The sequence below is a fragment of the Cheilinus undulatus genome, linkage group 3 (assembly GCF_018320785.1).
Source record: "Cheilinus undulatus linkage group 3, ASM1832078v1, whole genome shotgun sequence".
Lineage (NCBI taxonomy): Eukaryota > Metazoa > Chordata > Actinopteri > Labriformes > Labridae > Cheilinus > Cheilinus undulatus.
Genome location: NC_054867.1, coordinates 54,212,688 through 54,230,721, shown reverse-complemented (window position 1 = coordinate 54,230,721; position 18,034 = coordinate 54,212,688). Strand labels below are relative to the sequence as shown.

At 37.2% G+C, this 18,034-nt stretch overlaps 2 protein-coding genes across 2 annotated transcripts in view; both read right to left on the bottom strand.

The window, feature by feature from the left end:
• The window catches only part of LOC121507523 (membrane-spanning 4-domains subfamily A member 4A-like), a 46,758-nt gene that overhangs the window by 21,933 nt on the left and 6,791 nt on the right, over positions 1-18,034 (bottom strand). The window lies entirely within an intron of this gene.
• LOC121507524 (membrane-spanning 4-domains subfamily A member 4A-like) lies at positions 1,601-10,980 on the bottom strand. The gene is made up of 7 exons (XM_041783934.1): positions 10,842-10,980; positions 8,280-8,390; positions 7,573-7,629; positions 6,931-7,056; positions 4,543-4,659; positions 4,324-4,422; positions 1,601-4,206 (listed from the first exon to the last, which is right to left on the bottom strand). The coding sequence occupies exons 1-7, from the start codon at positions 10,977-10,979 to the stop codon at positions 4,126-4,128; spliced, it is 729 nt and encodes a 242-aa protein (XP_041639868.1). The 5' UTR covers position 10,980; the 3' UTR covers positions 1,601-4,125.

The following is an 18,034-nucleotide window of genomic DNA, read 5'->3' as shown; positions in this document are numbered from 1 at the left end:
TGACCAGACAGCATAAAAATGTTCACAATAACATTTTCTGACTTCCTTTGTCAACTTGATATTATTCTACACTCTCAAAGTCCTGCCACTTTATTTATTGCGAACCTCCCACACCGAGACCACCTGCTGTAATGTCAGAATCACAAGTGAGACAGGAGGCAGAGAAACGGAGGTAACGTTGTCAGCTAAGTCTGGACCATATTTAAATAAACAGTCTTATTTGACTGCAGAATCAGGATAATATTGATTATTTCCTGCATGCAGCTTTAGTAGATGTCATCCAGAGGCTCAGCCTCTGTCTCTCTCCTCTCCGTCAGCGCACAGGCATGTGTTAATGATTTTCTACATTTTAGTACAGAAACTAAAAAACAAGGTTACTTCCTCAGTACTTCCATGTAACAGAAATGTCACTCTCTGGAGTATGCGAAACATAAGATGCCATTTCTTCTGCCCTGTGCTGTTCAATATTGAGCCAGAAGCAGGCTTTACAGTAAAGTGTTTGTTAGCATAATACTAACATTATTATTTTCTTTTGTTTCCTTCAGATATTCATGACAAATGAGCTGTCACCATTCACATATATGTGGATGCACCTCTTCTACACTTTTTTTTTTTTTTTTTTTTAAGATTTATTTTTGGGCATTTTTGTGCCTTTATTAGACAGAGGAGGACAGTGGACAGAGCCGGAAACAGGGTCAATAGCGGGGGAGAGACATGCGGCAAAGGGCCCCAGGCCGGACCCGAACCCGGGCCGCCCGCGCATACGGGGAGCGCCTTCAGCCACTAGGCCACCTGCTCCCCCCTCTTCTACACTTTAAGGTGGGGTAATATTTTTTGTCATGCTATCGAAGAAAACCAGCCATGTCATTTATTTCAATTTTTTCTCTCTCTACTAATGCACCACCCCTTTATAAAAAAAAAAAAAAATCTACTAGCTGTGTAATCATGTGACAAGCAGCCAGGTAGTTTCATTTCAGCCGTGTATTTTATTTAACAAAAACGTAGTTGTGTCTCCTGTTTTTTCCACCCTGCAGTGCTGCGACTCAGATATCACAAGGCATCAGAACTGTTTCTGTACCTAAAATCAAGAACTTAAATTCAGAATTATTTTTTAATGATTGCACTGCACAATCACATTATATTTATTTTATCATGCGGTAATAATTTTTGGCTCATATCTATTAAATTAATCTTATGAACTGGCCTCTTTTCTGACTTAGATTTGCATGCTACTGTTGACGCTTGAGATTTCCACCATTTTAGGTAGACACAGTGGGCAACGCATTATGTGGCTGTTGTTACTCGTCGTTTGAAAGGCAAAGAGTCTTGATGTTGGACCAGAGATGATCATGCTCCTCTGAAGGAAACGCAGGTATTACATCTTCAGCCATTATCTCCAACTGTTGATAGTTAAGGGGGAGGGGTCACTCCTCCGTTTACTCTGTGGTGCTGAGGATTTTACCTCACGCTGTTGTGAGAGCTCATGTTAGTGTATGAAGAACTCAATGAAAATAAATTATAGACAAGTAAAAGCACCCAGTGCATGCCCAATGTAACGGAGTAGAAGTATAGTTTTAATCACAAATGTAAGGCAGTGGAAGTATGTTTTTTTAACCACAAATGTCATAGAAAAGAAGTACATTTTTATCATCACAATTGTATGCTTTCCTGATCTCCCTGAGTTAGTGTCCTCACTCGTGGTGCAAATGTGTCTAACCCAAATACTCAGAATAATGATGTCCTTTGATTTTATTAAGTAAGAATACCTCAGGATAACTGTTACATCACCTCAGCCCCTGAATTATTTTTTAGAGTGTGGAAATAATGCAAGAAAGACAACAAGCATCCTCTGTGATGATAATGATAATCACAACATCAGTGACAATGTTGATTTATCTAACAAGCTCTTTATTGCATCTGGGTCTCTGTTTGACAGAGTCAAACATGGAAAGAAAAACTTGTGTTTGTCCTGAACATCAGGTAACTGCTCCTCAGTTCTTAAGTTTTAGATGAATCACTGCTGCTGAGTTCCACAAAGCCCTCAGACTTTTAGAGCGGAGGAACCCCACTAAATCCCATCCTGCTGCTGTTTCTCTGTGAGTTTCTATTTCTTTATTTTTCCAGAATATCTTTTCAATTTTCAGGACACAAAAGTAGTTGAACAAATAAAGATGTTTTTATTTTCTGACTTTGAACTCTTGTCATAGTCACACAGCTCTAACGTGGCCTTTTGGTAGAGTCTATGCAGAAATCACCTCCTGCCCCCCATCAAGAGTTCTGTTCTGCTGAGTGGCGTCATCTGTAAAAAACCTACAGATTCATTAGACATAAACTGTAGTTTGGAATATTTTGGTCAATTTTCACATTTTTCTGTCTGAAGTTTCACTGATATCTTTATCTCAATGTTCTGTTCTGTGAAGAAAATGATGATTTTAGCAAAGAACATTTTTATTTTTCATACAGAAACACTTTTATCACAACAAGCTCAGTGATGAAATCATGTTTATCATATAAGATAAAAAAAAATTATAAATCTGTGATTTAGTGTTTTTAGTCTCTGTACAGCCTCTATTAAAGTAAACACACCTCATTATTATTATCTGTTCTTTAGGGTTCATCTTCATCAGTGATGGAGTGTAAAATATTTTATATTAATGTTGTGATTTTTAATCTGTCCTTTTTAATTCATCTCATCAATGTTTGAAAAGAAATATTTGAATTTCACTCTGAGTGTTCATGTCATGTTGATATTAATATCCTGTGACTGTCATGATATTGTTTTTCTCATGGTAATCTCTTGTTATTTACATGTAAATCTCATGTTAATCTTCTGTCACTATCATTAATATCATGTTTCTCTCATGTTAATCCCATGTTGTTATCATGTGATTCTTTTTAAAGGGATATTTTGTGAGTTTTGAAGTTGGGTGGTCTGAGGTGCTTGGTTATAGTATCCTCCAGTGATTTCTGTGTCATTTGATCCTGTTGTTATTACGAGCTCAGAGAGAGCCGGCGTAAGAGGCTGTAGATGGAAACATTTGTCTGCGTAAATTAACCAGTGTTACGTAAAAATGGGAAAAGAAAATATGTTGGCTTGCCTGTACGCTGTGTCGAAAACGTACAAAGCATTTCATTTCTCCCAAAAATCCTCTCTCTGCCAGGAAATAATTTCCAGTGCAGCTTTTGCCAGTTTGTATCTTTCCGCCGTCGCTCACTGTTATCTGCTGGTCAGCTGTGTGGGTCGCAGTGTAGCAGGGTCAAACATCGGTTACTACAGCACGTTTTTGAGTTTTTTATCCCGTTTTCTGAAAATTCAGAAGATGCCGCGTACTTGTGTTTATCCTGGCTGTTCTAACAAGCACACCTCCTGGACACCACACTGATTTCACCGTATTCCTCCACGTGACATCGGTCTTCGACAACTTTGGCTTGTTGCACTGACTATGGATATAAACACCCCACCTGCTGCTCTGAAAAAGTTTTACCGTTTGGAGTGCCCATTAGCAGGACTTTTTACAAGCACGACCAAAACACACGCATAGGTTGAAGAGCTCCGCTGTACCTACACTTCAGGTAAGCACTATGTACTGATAGAAAATATGAAAACAAATGCACAGCCAAACGCTCATGCTTTTAACTTTTGTTTTATTATTTATGTCTAATTTCAGTACAAACGTTTGAAATGCAGACCTACTCTAGTGGTTTATATCGAGGGTAAATGACCATGTAGCTCGTATTTGTGGCAGAGATGAGTACATATTACTGAGTAAACTCCATACATTTACAGGCAAGTCCATTGCAAAGCCCAAGCCATGAAGCACAGTTTCCTGATGCCCTTCAGTCAACTCCAAACAAGGACTGAACTCAGAGGCACCAACAAACCCCACTGTTATCACTATTGAAACTCATTCTGACCAGCCCTGAACACCCCCTCCCAAGAGAGCGACCATTGACCTCTGGAGCTTTGCTCCTCCTGCTGTGAGGTCTGACCCAGAGGTAAACATATGGAGCCAACATATTTTCTTAGCAGAAATCACTGGAGACTAATGCCAGTACTAGGGCCAAGCACGTCTAACCACCCAACTTCAGAAATCCTGAAATATCCCTTTATAGCAGGTGTTTTCTTCAGCGTGTGTAGGCCGGAGGTTCAGCGAGTCCAGGGTGGATCTGGTTCTGGTTCTCTGTGGGTTTTGGGAAGCTGGAAATCTGCAAAACAACAAAAACAAAGAAAAGAAAATGTTAATAATGACTCAACCACAGTCAGAACCATAAAGACTGATCATGTGACCATTTTGGTCCACTCCTATAATAATGGGGGGCTACCTGTTGGGCTGGTACAGCCATAGTAACAGGTACAGTATGTAAAGGTGGTGGAGCCTGGGCAGCCATGGCAGCATTTCCAGGGATGACGTAGACAGACGGCTGTTGATACACAACGAAACACAACAGAACAACCATCAGTTTGTTTCCTGCTGTGTCACTGTTTTAATTTCAGTGTTTCAATGATCACAGTTACAGGTAGACAGCTCAGTATGATCTCACCTGGTTGTCACAGCAGTTACAGGTAGCTCTACAGGCAAATACAGAGACGGTGAGGGAAACTGCAAACTCCAAGACGTGGAACACCAACAGGATCCCTGAGAAACCCTGACTCAGTGCCTGTAATGGACAGATGGACACATCAGTCAGTCAGTTTGCATTCATAAAGCAGTTCATAACAACCTATCAGACCCTTTCAAAGGGGGCAGGTCTAGACCATGACCTCTAGTCTAACCCGTAGTGGCTAGTAAAATGTTCTGGTTGCCATATTTTTTCTCTTTTATTATTTAGCGGGGCAACTTATCTAGAAATTCCGTAACAAATTTGGTACAGTTATAGCCAAAGGCATTTCCAAAAGATGTGGATATGGAGGCATAAAGAAATTTCAACATGGTGCCCATGGCAGCCATTTTTCAAAATGGCCACCAATGATAACCGTTAGGAGTGTCACGACTAAGGTTTTCAAAGTCGAATCTGATTAGTCAGATTTTGCCTTTAGTCGACTAATAGTCAAACAGCGTTTCAGCTAGACTTTTTTGTCACCGGTTAAAATGACCAGCAGTCCTCAAGAATTCCTGCCATTTAGAACAACTACCAGACATTTGCTTTAACATTATTTTGCTGCATTAACAGCAGCAAATGCATAAATCTCTCTCTTATTTTTTTGTGCAAGTGGTTTAAAGTATTAAAATGAAAGCTTCGCGCTTTTCCTTACACACGCAGTAAGTTACACAATAAACGCCCACGTTAACCACAGGAGTTAGCTTCACATCAGCACCGTTAGCCTGTTAGCAAATCAGTCACTATCATAACTTAGCAGCTTACAACAGCCAAATACCATCCTCCACCGACAACAACAAAGCATCTAAACACATAACAAAAGCCCTCCATACCGCTGATGATAATAAGCCTTTGGTTAACTAGGAAAACCTCACTTAGAAATTCTGCTTCATGAAAAAGCTCTGGTCAAACTTTCCCACTTTCCCTGCATAGCTCTCGCAGAGTGATAGATTTGCTTTGATGTCATCATGCATACATAATTAGCCATATTCTTGCCGTCTAAGGAGATAAACAACCCCAGCACTGCAGGACAGACTAGGCAACTTTTAGTTTATATTACTGCATTTTAGCAACATATCTTCTAGGTTACACAATGCAGTATTTATTTATCTGGTCATTTGCATGTTTTCTGCTGGACATTTGGACCAGTTATATTTTAATCTGCCAGACTTCCGCCCTTTTTACTGGCCAATGACCAGCAAATGCCAGCTAACGGAAACTCAGGCTAAGCAGCCCCATGTAGTAAGAATGGTACGATCTTGGTTACATAACAACATTCGACTATGAGGTTCATAGTCGAATCAGACTCCTCCAAATCGAAGGTCACCAGGTCACCCCTAATAACCGTTCTCTTATCAATTATGGATATTTACTGATATTAAGGATCTAATTAGTTTAATTTGTCTATCATACCATTGATGAGAATGGAGGTTAGGTGAGAAATTGGCGGGGCTTAGATCAGAAATGGGTGTGGCTTAAACGGGTTGTTTTATTTTTGTAATGTCATATGACACATAGAAATTGAAAAGATGGAATGGAAATTGAGTTTGAGGTTGTCTTTTAAGCCTGAAATTGATACAGTTTGAACAAAAGTTGCTACCTGCTATATTTTGTTTATTAGAAAATTAAAGACACCTCAGAATTGAGCTTCAGATCGATTCTGAGCAAGACCATGTCCCTATTGATGCCTCACCAATCCTCCTGTGAATGTCGTGCTTCATTTGACCCTTTCAGTGAACAAACTTAACCCTAACATCCAGATGCTTTACCTCCTTTACATGAGGTTCTGACTCACTCCTCACCAGGGGGACTAATCCACTACAGACAGCAGAAAACCAGGACCTCAGACTTGGAGATGCTGAACCTGAGTCATCTGCAATCCACCTCATTGTCTGATATAAGACAGATTCACCAAAATCAGTTTGACCTGCAGAATCTGTTTAGACAATCAAGGGAGGCTGACGACAAAGCTCTGCTGAACACCCAAATAAGACCAAATAAGATGATGATGATGAAGGTAAAGATGAAGATGGCATGAATGTTGGTATGGTTGCAGCAGCTGTTGGTCTTGTTGATAATTGTGAATCTTGTCCTCCTCTGGTCCTCTTCCCTGCTCTCTGTCTGACTCTTCTGTTGTTTCACTGACGTTGTTCCTCCTTCAGTTTTCTTTGTGTTGTTGTTTTATGTCAAACATCACTTTGGTCAGAGGTGTGAGTGAAATTTAGAGGAACCATGCAGAGATGATCGCTGTTTTTCATTTATGTCTGTTCTTAAGTATTTTAGCTCTGATTATCCTGCACATGTAAAAAAAACATCATTTAAAGAAATTACCATGAATGGTCCACAGTTGTCATCCCAGCAGTAAGTAATCACTCCTGCAACATCAAAACTGTACAGGATGATGGCGGTGAATGATGCTACTGAGGAAACCACGTTGAAACCCAACGCAGTGTTGACCTGGAAGAGAGGAGACACATGAGAGGAAAGACAGAGCCAGACAGGTAGGACAATAATATCGATATTACAGGTCAGAGATGACTGAATAACAATCAGACAGGACAGGATGGGACAATAATATTTAGTTAGTTGGTGAAGTTTATTTCGAACATGTTAAAAAAAACAAAAAAAAAAAACATAACAATGAAAACATAGTCATGTACCTTCAGAAGACACTACAAATTTTGAAGAGAGAGATGAAACAAAACAATTACAAAAACACTTAAAGATTAGGCTACATGTTCCAAAAGGAGGGGGAAGAAGTGCAAACTTAGAATTTCTATAAAAGAGTTAAAAACGACAAAGAAACAAACAAAATACTGTCCAAAAATGTATGTTTAAAAAAAAAATGTTCAGATAGATGATGTGAAATTAAGCGTGCTGGGACTCCTACACTGATTCTCAATATAGTAAAAATCACATGACAGCAACACACACAGGAAGTAGCAGGATTCTGGAAAACAGGAAGTCACTCACCAGACGGCGACTGAGAGATTTCCCAGCAGCCACTGTGAGTGAGCCGGAGGTGATGTACTGAGAACGAGACACAAAACAACATTGAATAAACGATGAACTTTAACACAGAATTAGTTCTAGTTATGGAAAAGACCATAATTTAGGCTGGATGATGCTCGGAAATACATGAAGGTTAAATACATAAATATTTAAACAAACATCATTTTAGTTTGATAAACAAGATGTTTATTCGGAAAACAGAAACTCTTAATGGAACATTTCAGTAAGCTTAAATAAATACCTGAATTTAGTGCTCACAAAAAGAAAAAAAAAAAAAAATATATATATATATATATATATATATATATATATAACAGGATAAAAATTTAAAACAATCAATATGTGTGTTTTTTTGTTTGTTTGTTTGTTTGTTTGTGGTTTTTTTTTTTTGGAGCATTTTAAATTTCTGACATTTTTTGAGGCTTTTTTGTGTTTTTTTTTATTTAATTGAACTTTTAGTTAATACCATATTAAATTGATATTATGATCTTATTATTGATATTATAGTTAATGATTTTTGCTGTTTGTTTTTAATATGAAAAAGAAAATCAGAATTTTAAAAAGGGATTCAATTTTACAAGATAAATTATTTAGTTTTTCTTTTCTTTTTTACCTTTTTAGTAATTATAATGCCATGGTTAATCAAGAAAAAAAATATCAATACTCACAAAGCCGGCACCCCACACAAAGAAACCACTGTACACTCCTATGGTTTCTGCACGAATCACCATGGGGATACCAGACAAGAAGACAAAAACGCCGATTAGGATCTGAACCATCTGCAGACACCAGAGAAGAGGAAGAAAAAAAGAACAAAATATTATATGCTATTTTTTTATGTATACCTTATAATACAGTTGATCACAGGAAGAATGGGACAAAACAAACAGTAAAAGAAGAACTAAATACTGTACAGTCTATCATGTAAACTAAATACCGTCTACTCCATTATATAAACTAAACACTTCATACTCTACCATGAAAACTAAATACTGTCTACTCTATAATTTAAACATGAATCAGGGAGTTTAGAGTTTACCTTTAGGTTTATGGAGAAGTAGAAACAAAACATGTTAAGACATGTTTATATTTAAAAGAAGAAGTTTGACAAGGTTTAAAGGTTAAAAAAGAAAAGAAAAAAGAAATAGAAAAAAACTTTTTTAACGTTAACACTGATGTACACCGCGTTCCACATTATTATGCAAATGACATTTTTCTCTTATTTTCCAAAATATTAATGCAAATGACAGTCAGAGTATTTTTCAAGTCATCAGCCATTAGAGCATAATTCAAATGTTTCTGAACAAACTTCATAATGATAACTGTTATTTTTTTTTAAATGAAAACCTCAAAATGCGCTGTTCCACATTATTAAGCACGATAGAGTTTTAAAACATTTTATAGGTTGTAAAGAACTGAAAATGGTCATGTGTTGAATTTGCAGCATTAGGAGGTCATATTTACTGAAATCAAAGCTATTTCAATCAAAAACATCTAAACAGGCCAAGTTCATGTTAACATAGGAGCCCTTCTCTGATATCACCTTCACTATTCTTGCATCCATTGAACTTGTGAGTTTTTGGAGAGGTTCTGCTGGAATTTCTTTGCAGGATGTCAGAATATCCTCCCAGAGCTGCTGTTTTGATGTGAACTGCCTCCCACCCTCATAGATCTTTAGCTTGAGGATGCTCCAAAGGTTCTCAGTAGGGTTAAAGGTCAGGGGAGGATGGGGGCCACACCATAAGTTTCTTTCCTTTATGCCCATAGCAGCCAATGACACAGAGGGATTCTCTGCAGCATGAGATGGTTCATTGTCATGCATGAAGATCATTTTGCTACAGAAGGCACGGTTCTTCTTTTTGTACCATGGGAGAAAGTGGTCAGTCAGAAACTCTATATACTTTGCCGAGGTCATTTTCACACCTTCAGGGACCCTAAAGGGGCCTACCAGCTCTCTCCTCATGAATCCGGCCCAAAGCATGACTCCACCCCCTCCTTGCTGACATCACAGCCTTGTTGGGACATGGTGGCCATCCACCAACCATCCACTACTCCTCCATCTGGACCATCCAGGGTTACACGGCACTCATCAGTCAACAAGAGTGTTTGAAAATGAGTCTTCATGTATTTCTGGGCCCACTGCAACCGTTTCTGCTAGTGAGCATTGGTTAGGGGGGGCTGAATAGTAGGTTTATACACGACTGCAAGCCTCTAGAGGATCCTACACCTTGAGGTTGGTGGGACTCCAGAGGCACCAGCAGCTTCAAATACCTGTTTGCTGCTTTGTAATGATATTTTAGCATCTGCTCTCTTAATCTGATGAATTTGTCTGTCAGAAACATTATGTCTCATTATGTCTTTATCTGCAGGAACCCGTCTGTGCTCTGAATCAGCCACAAATGTCTTCACAGTACGAAGATCATGCTTAATTTTTCTAAATACGTAATGTTTTCATTCCTTCTCCAAGGCATTGCACTATTTGAGACTTTTCGGCAGCAGAGATCCTTTTTCTTTCCCATATTGCTGAAACCTGTGGCCTGCGTAATAATGTGGAACAGTGCATTTTGAGGTTTTTATTAAAAAATAAAAAACAAAAAAAAATATGGTTATCATTATGAAGTTTGTTCAAAAACATTTGAATTATGCTCTAATGGCTGATGACTTGAAAAATATTCTGACTGTCATTTGCATTAATATTTAGGAAAATAAGAGAAAAATGTCATTTGCTTAATAATGTGGAAAGCGGTGTATAAAGTACAAAAGAGGAAATCTTTCTAAAAGAGGATGTAGTTGCTCATTAGCCTGACTTAAACTGTGACAAAAAAACATTTTATCCAATATATGTAATTTCTTTCATAAATCAGGTGGCTGTCACATGATCTATGAAGATGATTCTGATTAGAGTTCCAGCTCCAATCAGCTGATATGACCATAAACATGTCTACCATGTGATCAACGTCGCCAGTAGACTCTGATCATTTCGTTTTTAATGTCTCTGAAACTTTTTAATGTCTAACACAAAAATTAAATCAGAAATAAAACAGCGTTTAATTAAAGGAAACAACTGAATCTCTGTTTTCACAATAAACTAACATTTTCACTATAAAATAACATTATCAGCCATAAAATGTCAATTTCACGATAAAATAACATTTTCAAAATAAAATCACATTTCACCACATCATCACTTTTTTACTATAAAACCACAATTTCACAATAAAATAACTCACCCCGATAGCCAGAGGATGTCCATGGATGAACCTCTGTGACCCCAGACACACCTGCTGACCTTCCTGGGGACGATGAGATGGGTACACCTGGGTGACCACCACCATGCCACCCAATGTGGTTGTAGCTGTTGATGACATCGTTGTGGTGAGATCGTTGGTGACTGAGGGTTCTGGTGAGTTGTGGGTATGTAAAAACTCTCTGAGGTTAATTATCGATCAGTTTCTCCTCTGGGGTCACTGGTTTGGTTTGATGACTTTACTGCTGAGAAACTAGAGCACAGGCACATCATAAAACCTGTCAGTAGGTCACGAGGAAACACTTTATTTAGAGAAGGTGGACTTTCAGCAAATGGCACGAAAATGTTCAGAATCACACTTTTTTAACATCTTCATTGAATCTAAATTAAATTTAATGTAGCAGAGTAAATAACCATCACCAGTCATATAAATGTGTTTTTACTTTTCACAGCTGAATGAGAGGTTTGTCTGTTATTGGCCCCTGGCTCCCAGGGGTCTGCAGATAAAGACCATACAATTGTGCATCATATACCAAACATACATCTAAGATGACTTCCAGAGATCAACACGTGTATTTGAATGTAAATAAGGGTCAGGACTGACTGAAACAGCATGACAATAGATTTTAATTGAACTTCCTGTGCACACCTGGCCCCAGCATCGAGATCCAGGCCCATCATAAGAACCCCAAGTGTGCCATATCCATCTAACAATAGTACTATTGAACTGATGGGTTACTGTGTGGTCAAAAAAAAAAAAAAAAGATGAGTATGATGTTATTTCTCTACTGGCGTTTGTGCTGCAGTGTTTCCAGGAAATAGACCGTACCTGGTTAAATAATGTTATCTTGAGACGGCAGGATGGCCGTGCAGAGCTGGGAAGGTAATACTGGGAAAAGAGAGTGATTCTGTGTAAGCTTTCTTCCACGCGGACATAACTCTGTTAACAAACTTAAACGGGCCGCTGTGAGTTTGGCTTCAGATGCATTCATTACAGCGCAAAATGTCCTGTTAGATAAAGAGAAATCATTACGCTTCCTGTGTCAACTGGATATTATTCTACACTCTCAAAGTCCTGCTGCTTCATTTGTTACAAGCCTCCTACACCGGGATCACCTGTTGTAATGTCAGAATCACAAGTGAGACGGGACGCAGAGAGGCGGAGGTAATGTTGTCAGCTAAGTCTGGACCTTATTTAAATAAACAGTCTTATCTGACAGCACAATCAGGATAATATTGATTATTTCCTGCATGCAGCTTGAGTAGATCTCCTCCAGAAACACAGCCTCTGTCTCTCTCCTCTCCTTGCATGTGTTAGTGATGTTCTATATTTCAGTACAAAAACTATAAAACAAGGTAACTTCCTCAGTACTTACATGTAAAAGAAATGTCACTCTCTGTTTAAATGCTCACAGTCTGAGAAAAGTACATTTATTAGTTCAAAAAGGTCAAAACATTGAATGAAAATTCAAAAATTATGTTTTTTAAAGGAAAATATATTCGATAAAAAGTCAAAATCATGAGTTAAAAATGTCAAAATATGAGGGAAAAAAGTATAATCATTAAATTTAAAGTCAAAATATGATTCAAAATTTTAAATTGTGAGTCGAAAAGGTCAAACTATGGGACTATGAAATCAAAGTTTGAAGTTTAAATTTGAGATCAAATACAAAATAACTGGTTTAAAAGGTCAAAATATGAATTAGAAATGTAGAATTATCAGTCTTAAAGATCAGAATATTATATGAGAAGTCAAAATTATGAGTTGAAATGCTTAAAGTTCGAAATACAAAGTCAAAATCCTAAGTTTGAGTCCTGATTGTGAGATACAAAATTGAACATATGAAATTAAAACAAAAATTAATTTCTTTTCCCACATTCTTGACTTCTCATCTAAATATTTTTACTCCTGACTTTTTCAGATTTTATGACTTAACAAGGATATTTTAAATCATCAAGGATGGTGGGCCAGTTATAACAGAAATATGGATTTAACTGTTCCACGGGCCGGATTTCGCCTCCAGGCCTTGAGTTTGACACCCGTGATCTAGATCCTTCACTTCTTGTTGTTTACGCCAACGCTCAAACAAACTGCGTTGTTTTCTTGCAAACTCGGCATGAGTTTGTGTCTCACACTTTTTCAGTTTCCTAAATTGTTGCCTCTATGCCTCTGGCACTAACTCATAGGCTCGGAGGATGGCCTCCTTCACGGTTTTATAGTCAGAACTTTGAACAACAGAAAACGAAGCATAAACACTTTGGGCTTTGCCTTCTAACACACTTTGGAGCAGCAAAGGCCTGAACGCCTCAGGCCATTTCAGAGAGTCAGCACTGAAACACAATGAAATATTCATCCATCTCTTTGTCATTAAATGGTGAAACAAGTCTGCTATTACGCACCAAATCAAAATCTTGGACAGAAACTGTTGAGTTCTCTTTCTGCCTTTCATTCTCTCTTTCTTCATATTCCATTTGTAACCCCTATAAAAGTACAGCTTTGGGTTTATTGACTATTATTTGTTGTTTAGCTTCATGGTTAATAATTTTCATTTTAATGTCTGAAATTATGGTGAGAATTGTGTTTTGAGATGACTGTAGTGATTTAAAATAGCCGCTAGAGGGTGCTCTACGTATGTGCTATGTAGTGAATCCAGAGACGTATGCATTGTATGCTGGGATTAAGACACTGCAGCTAATCCTGATGCTAAGGAGACCATGTTACAGTCACAAGTGAGGTTGATGATATTTTATGAAGGAATACTGCTTTATTTTCATGTTTATGAGTTGGCACATGTCTGAAATTGTTGAGAGAGAGTTCCAGACCGCTGTGACCACACAGGAAAATCAGGGGAGTCATTTTTCCACAGTCACAAGTATTTTCCTCTAAAATAGTTATTTTTCATCTTCTTTGAATGTAATTATATCTAGGTGCCGCTAGAGCGGGAGGAAAAAAAACAGATAAAGTTTTCCCAGAGTAATCCAATAACCACACCCACTTATTGCCTCTGAAGTTTCGATTCAGCCGCCATTACTCACGCTCGCATTGGAAAGACCTTGCAGAGACAGACGGGGGTAAGTGACTCTTCACTTATGAAATTTGTTAAAAGTCGGTCAGTTTTCTTTATTGTGTTTAGTAGCTTTAGCGTGTTTTCAGCTTACTGTCCACTTCTTATAGGCTCAGGTAGAGCTAAGTACTACCGTAGGTTACTTCATAGTCGAGTGCTAGCGTTAGCTTTGAATTACCAAAATTGCGCACGTTTTAATTTGGACTTTAGATGTCACATTTTTAATCTTTTAGATTCCAGATTTTGAATTTAAAGTCATATTTGACCTTTTCAACTCATTAATTTAGCTTTTTAATCCCATATTTTGATTTTTAAACAAATGATTTCAGGTTTTCTCTCATATTTTGACATTTTGAATGACTAATGATTACTTTTTATATCATGTTTTGACCTTTAACACTCCCAATTTTGAATTTAAATCACATTTTCAACTTTGTAAGTCATCATTTTGAATTCTAGCTCATATTTTGACATTTTCAACTCCTACTTTTGGCTTTTTAATCTCACATTTTGACCTATCAGACTCACAATTTAATTTTAAGACATAATTGACTTTTAAACTCACGATTTCAAACTTGATCTCATATTATTTTGACCTTTCAAACTTATGATTTCAACTTTCTCCTCATATATTTGCTCTTTAAAAACATTTTTCTATTTTTAATATCCTGTTTTGACCTTTTGAACTAATAAATTGGAATTTTTATCTCAGATTTGAGCCTTTGAACTTGTCATTTTAAGTTTTTTGATTTTCCAAATGATTTATCATCAGTGCTATTTTTTTTTGTTTTTTTTTCCCCCCATATTTTATTTCTGGTGAAAATGAGGTTTAAGGTTGTGTTGACCCTGTCAGGCCCTCAGGTTAGACCTAAATCCAGAATCTGGCCCCTGCTGTGATTGAGTTTGACACCCCTGGTTTAGAGCAACAGACTGATTTTTCAAAGTAGTTTAGTTAGGTTAATGCACATTCAATATTTATTGGCTTCTAGATTTTTTTAATTCACTTGCTTCAGAAAAAAACACTGTCATGACCCGGCTCAGCTGGTCACAACAAAGGAGGGAGACAACACCATGGCAAAGTTTTTAAAGAGGCCTTTATTTTCAAATCAAACCAAATTGAACCAAATTAAGCATTCAAATCAAATTAGGCAGTTTACTATTAAACTGAATTGAACCAAACTAAAGAGTCAGAAATGCCAAATTAAACCAAATTACTCAAAGTTACTTCAAATAGGATCAAATTAAATATTTACAGCATGAAGTGTGTAAATCAGTCGAGTCGGTAGTGTAGGATGTTTATGAGTGAAGATAATGTGTGTAAATGTAAAATGCAAACTGAACTAAACCTACTCTAACATAACTAAACCCAAGTGTGGTATACCTGTGTGGAGGCCAGGTCAGAGAGAGAATCTGTGACTGCAGGAGCTTAAATAACCTCCTCACTCTAAGCACAGGTGTGTGACATTACTCCAATCAATGAGCTGCACTCACAGACACACACACTCAGGCTGACAACACCAAACATCTCATGATGTCATGGACATCACAACGCCGAAAGGGGATCTTTTTGTCAGATGCAGGAGTTTTACAGTGGTACAATTTTAGTATCTATTCGTTTTTCATGACATTGGCAGTGTATTAGTGGGTGGATGAAACTTATCTTAAGACCTATTAAATCACAGAATTTATTTACCTTATTTTTCTGTTTGTCCAGGTTTATCACAACTTGGCTTAACTACCAACAGAAATTACTGATCACATACTTGAGTAATCATACTGGCAGTAATTGTATTTATTAATCATGTTTAGTTGGCATCAAGGATGCTAGCTATATGCTTAATCAGTGCTTTGTACAACTAAAAGAAACTCCACTTTGTGTATTTATATGTATCTGTAAATCAGTTACATAACTATACTCAGAAAGGTCCATAAATTATGCACTAGTCAGTTTCCTCAGCGCCATCATGTAAATTTTGTTTTCAGAACCACTTTATTTTTAAGGTTTGGCTGCAGCTTTCAAGTAATTCGGTAGACTCATCGGAAACAGTTGTTTGAAAAATAAATAAGAGAGAAATAATGAGGGGACTCTTAAATGGATGTAGCTATTCCTTTCTTTCAGTAGTAATAATTATCTAAACATTCAAAAAATGCTGTTATAAAAAAACAAGTAGTGTTTTTGGTAAATTGAATAATTATAATAAAATCAAATGCTGGATTAGTAAAACACATTTCTAAAAATACAGTTGCCATTAATTACAACATATTTGTTTTCTTATCTGTCCTGCGTCATTTCTGGACACCTTGTTCAATGTCAGAAAGTTAGAAATATGCTACGTGTGGGCTGATGCTAATGATTTATACACATATGGGTTTTCCTTGTTTTTATAATATAAATAATATGATTAAGTTCATGGGATGATTAAAAAAAATTCAAAGCCTAGATGTGAATGTGAATGAGAAAACATGATGGATTAGAGATAAGAGATAATTTGTGTAACATGAATAATTAATGCTGTTACAAAAACACATTAATGATGTCCGTGGTTTTAATGTCTCAGGTTATAGTTCATCACTACTATTGTGATCAGCATTGGAAGTTACACCTGAGTTAAAGAGAAAAAAGAGACATACCATACTGTACAGTAATTGAAGATTTGATTAATAATTTCATTTAATTAATAATTAATTTTATTTCCTGCTATGGCATATTGGTTTTTTGAGTTGCTGGATCTGCATTCTGGAGACAGCGTTGAATCCAAACCAGGGTTTCTGTCTGATGCGAGGCAGGGTTAGAGAGGATCCAGATTCTCCGTCTTCATCATCTTCCTGGAGATTCATACCTGGAGCAGATAAGATCCACACACTGCAGCGAGCACACGTATGAAACACACATAGATTGTACCCGGGTAGCAGACACGTATACACCGAACAAACAGACGAACTTTGATATCAGACACCGCTAAGCTGTGAAAGGACACTTTTAAGTTTTTTATTTTTTATATATTGGGGAAATTTAATCTGAACTTCAGTTTCTTTGTTGATTGTGGAAATAAATCTCTGTGTTCGCCTGTTACACTAATCCATCCCTCGCTCCTTCAGTTGAACCTGACTACAGTGGTGAAGTGTTGCTCTTACCGAGTTACACTTTCTTTGTTATTCTAATTTCAGTTGCTCAACCTTGAACCTCATTTCTAGTTGCCTTAATCCTACATCCTCAACAGGATCAGCAACACCCTCTTCATCACCACTCTCTGACTTTACCTCAGAGTCATCAGGGAGAATTTGCTTCTCCAACAAATAAGAAACCACAGCTTGTTTAATATTATCCTTTCTGCTGCCTGACTTTACTGTAATGCCAAACTGGCCAGCTATTTGCAACAGATCAGCCTTTTTACATTACATGGTTGAGTGCCTCCCATGTGGGGTTGTCAACAAACAACTCCAAAATACAACCCATAATTCATGCAGGAGCCAAATTGTCAAATTTTTGAAAGCAACCAACAAAGCACCTGGAATAACAGGTTTATTTCAGATCCCGGATGAGCCCCCAATTGTTAAAACTTTGAATTGTGAGTCTGAGGTCAAAATATGGGATTTAAAAGACAAAATTAGGAGTTGAAATTGTTGAAATATGAGCTAAAATTCAAAATGATGACTTAAAAAGTAAAAAAAAAAAAAAAAAAAAGACTTAAATTTAAAATTGGGGGTCTAAAAGGTCAAAATATGATATCAAAAGTAAAAACTATTATGAGAAAAATTTTGAAATCATGAGTTTAAAAGTGGAAATTTGGAATTTAAAATTGCGAATCCAAGATATTAAAAAAAAGTGATGAAGTCCAAATTGTGAGTTGAAAAGGTCAAAGTATGAAATGAAAAGTCAAAATCGAGGCAGGGTTACAGAGGATCCAGATTCTCCGTCTTCATCATCTTCCTGGAGATTCATACCTGGAGCAGATAAGATCCACACTGTGCAGCGAGCACACATTTGAAACACACATAGATTCTACCCGGCGCGCTGTTGAAGCACACTTTGCATAACCATGACGGTTTGGGTTATCAGAAAAATTCAGTTTCTCAAAGCTGAGAAACAGTACCTCACAGCCAACGTGGT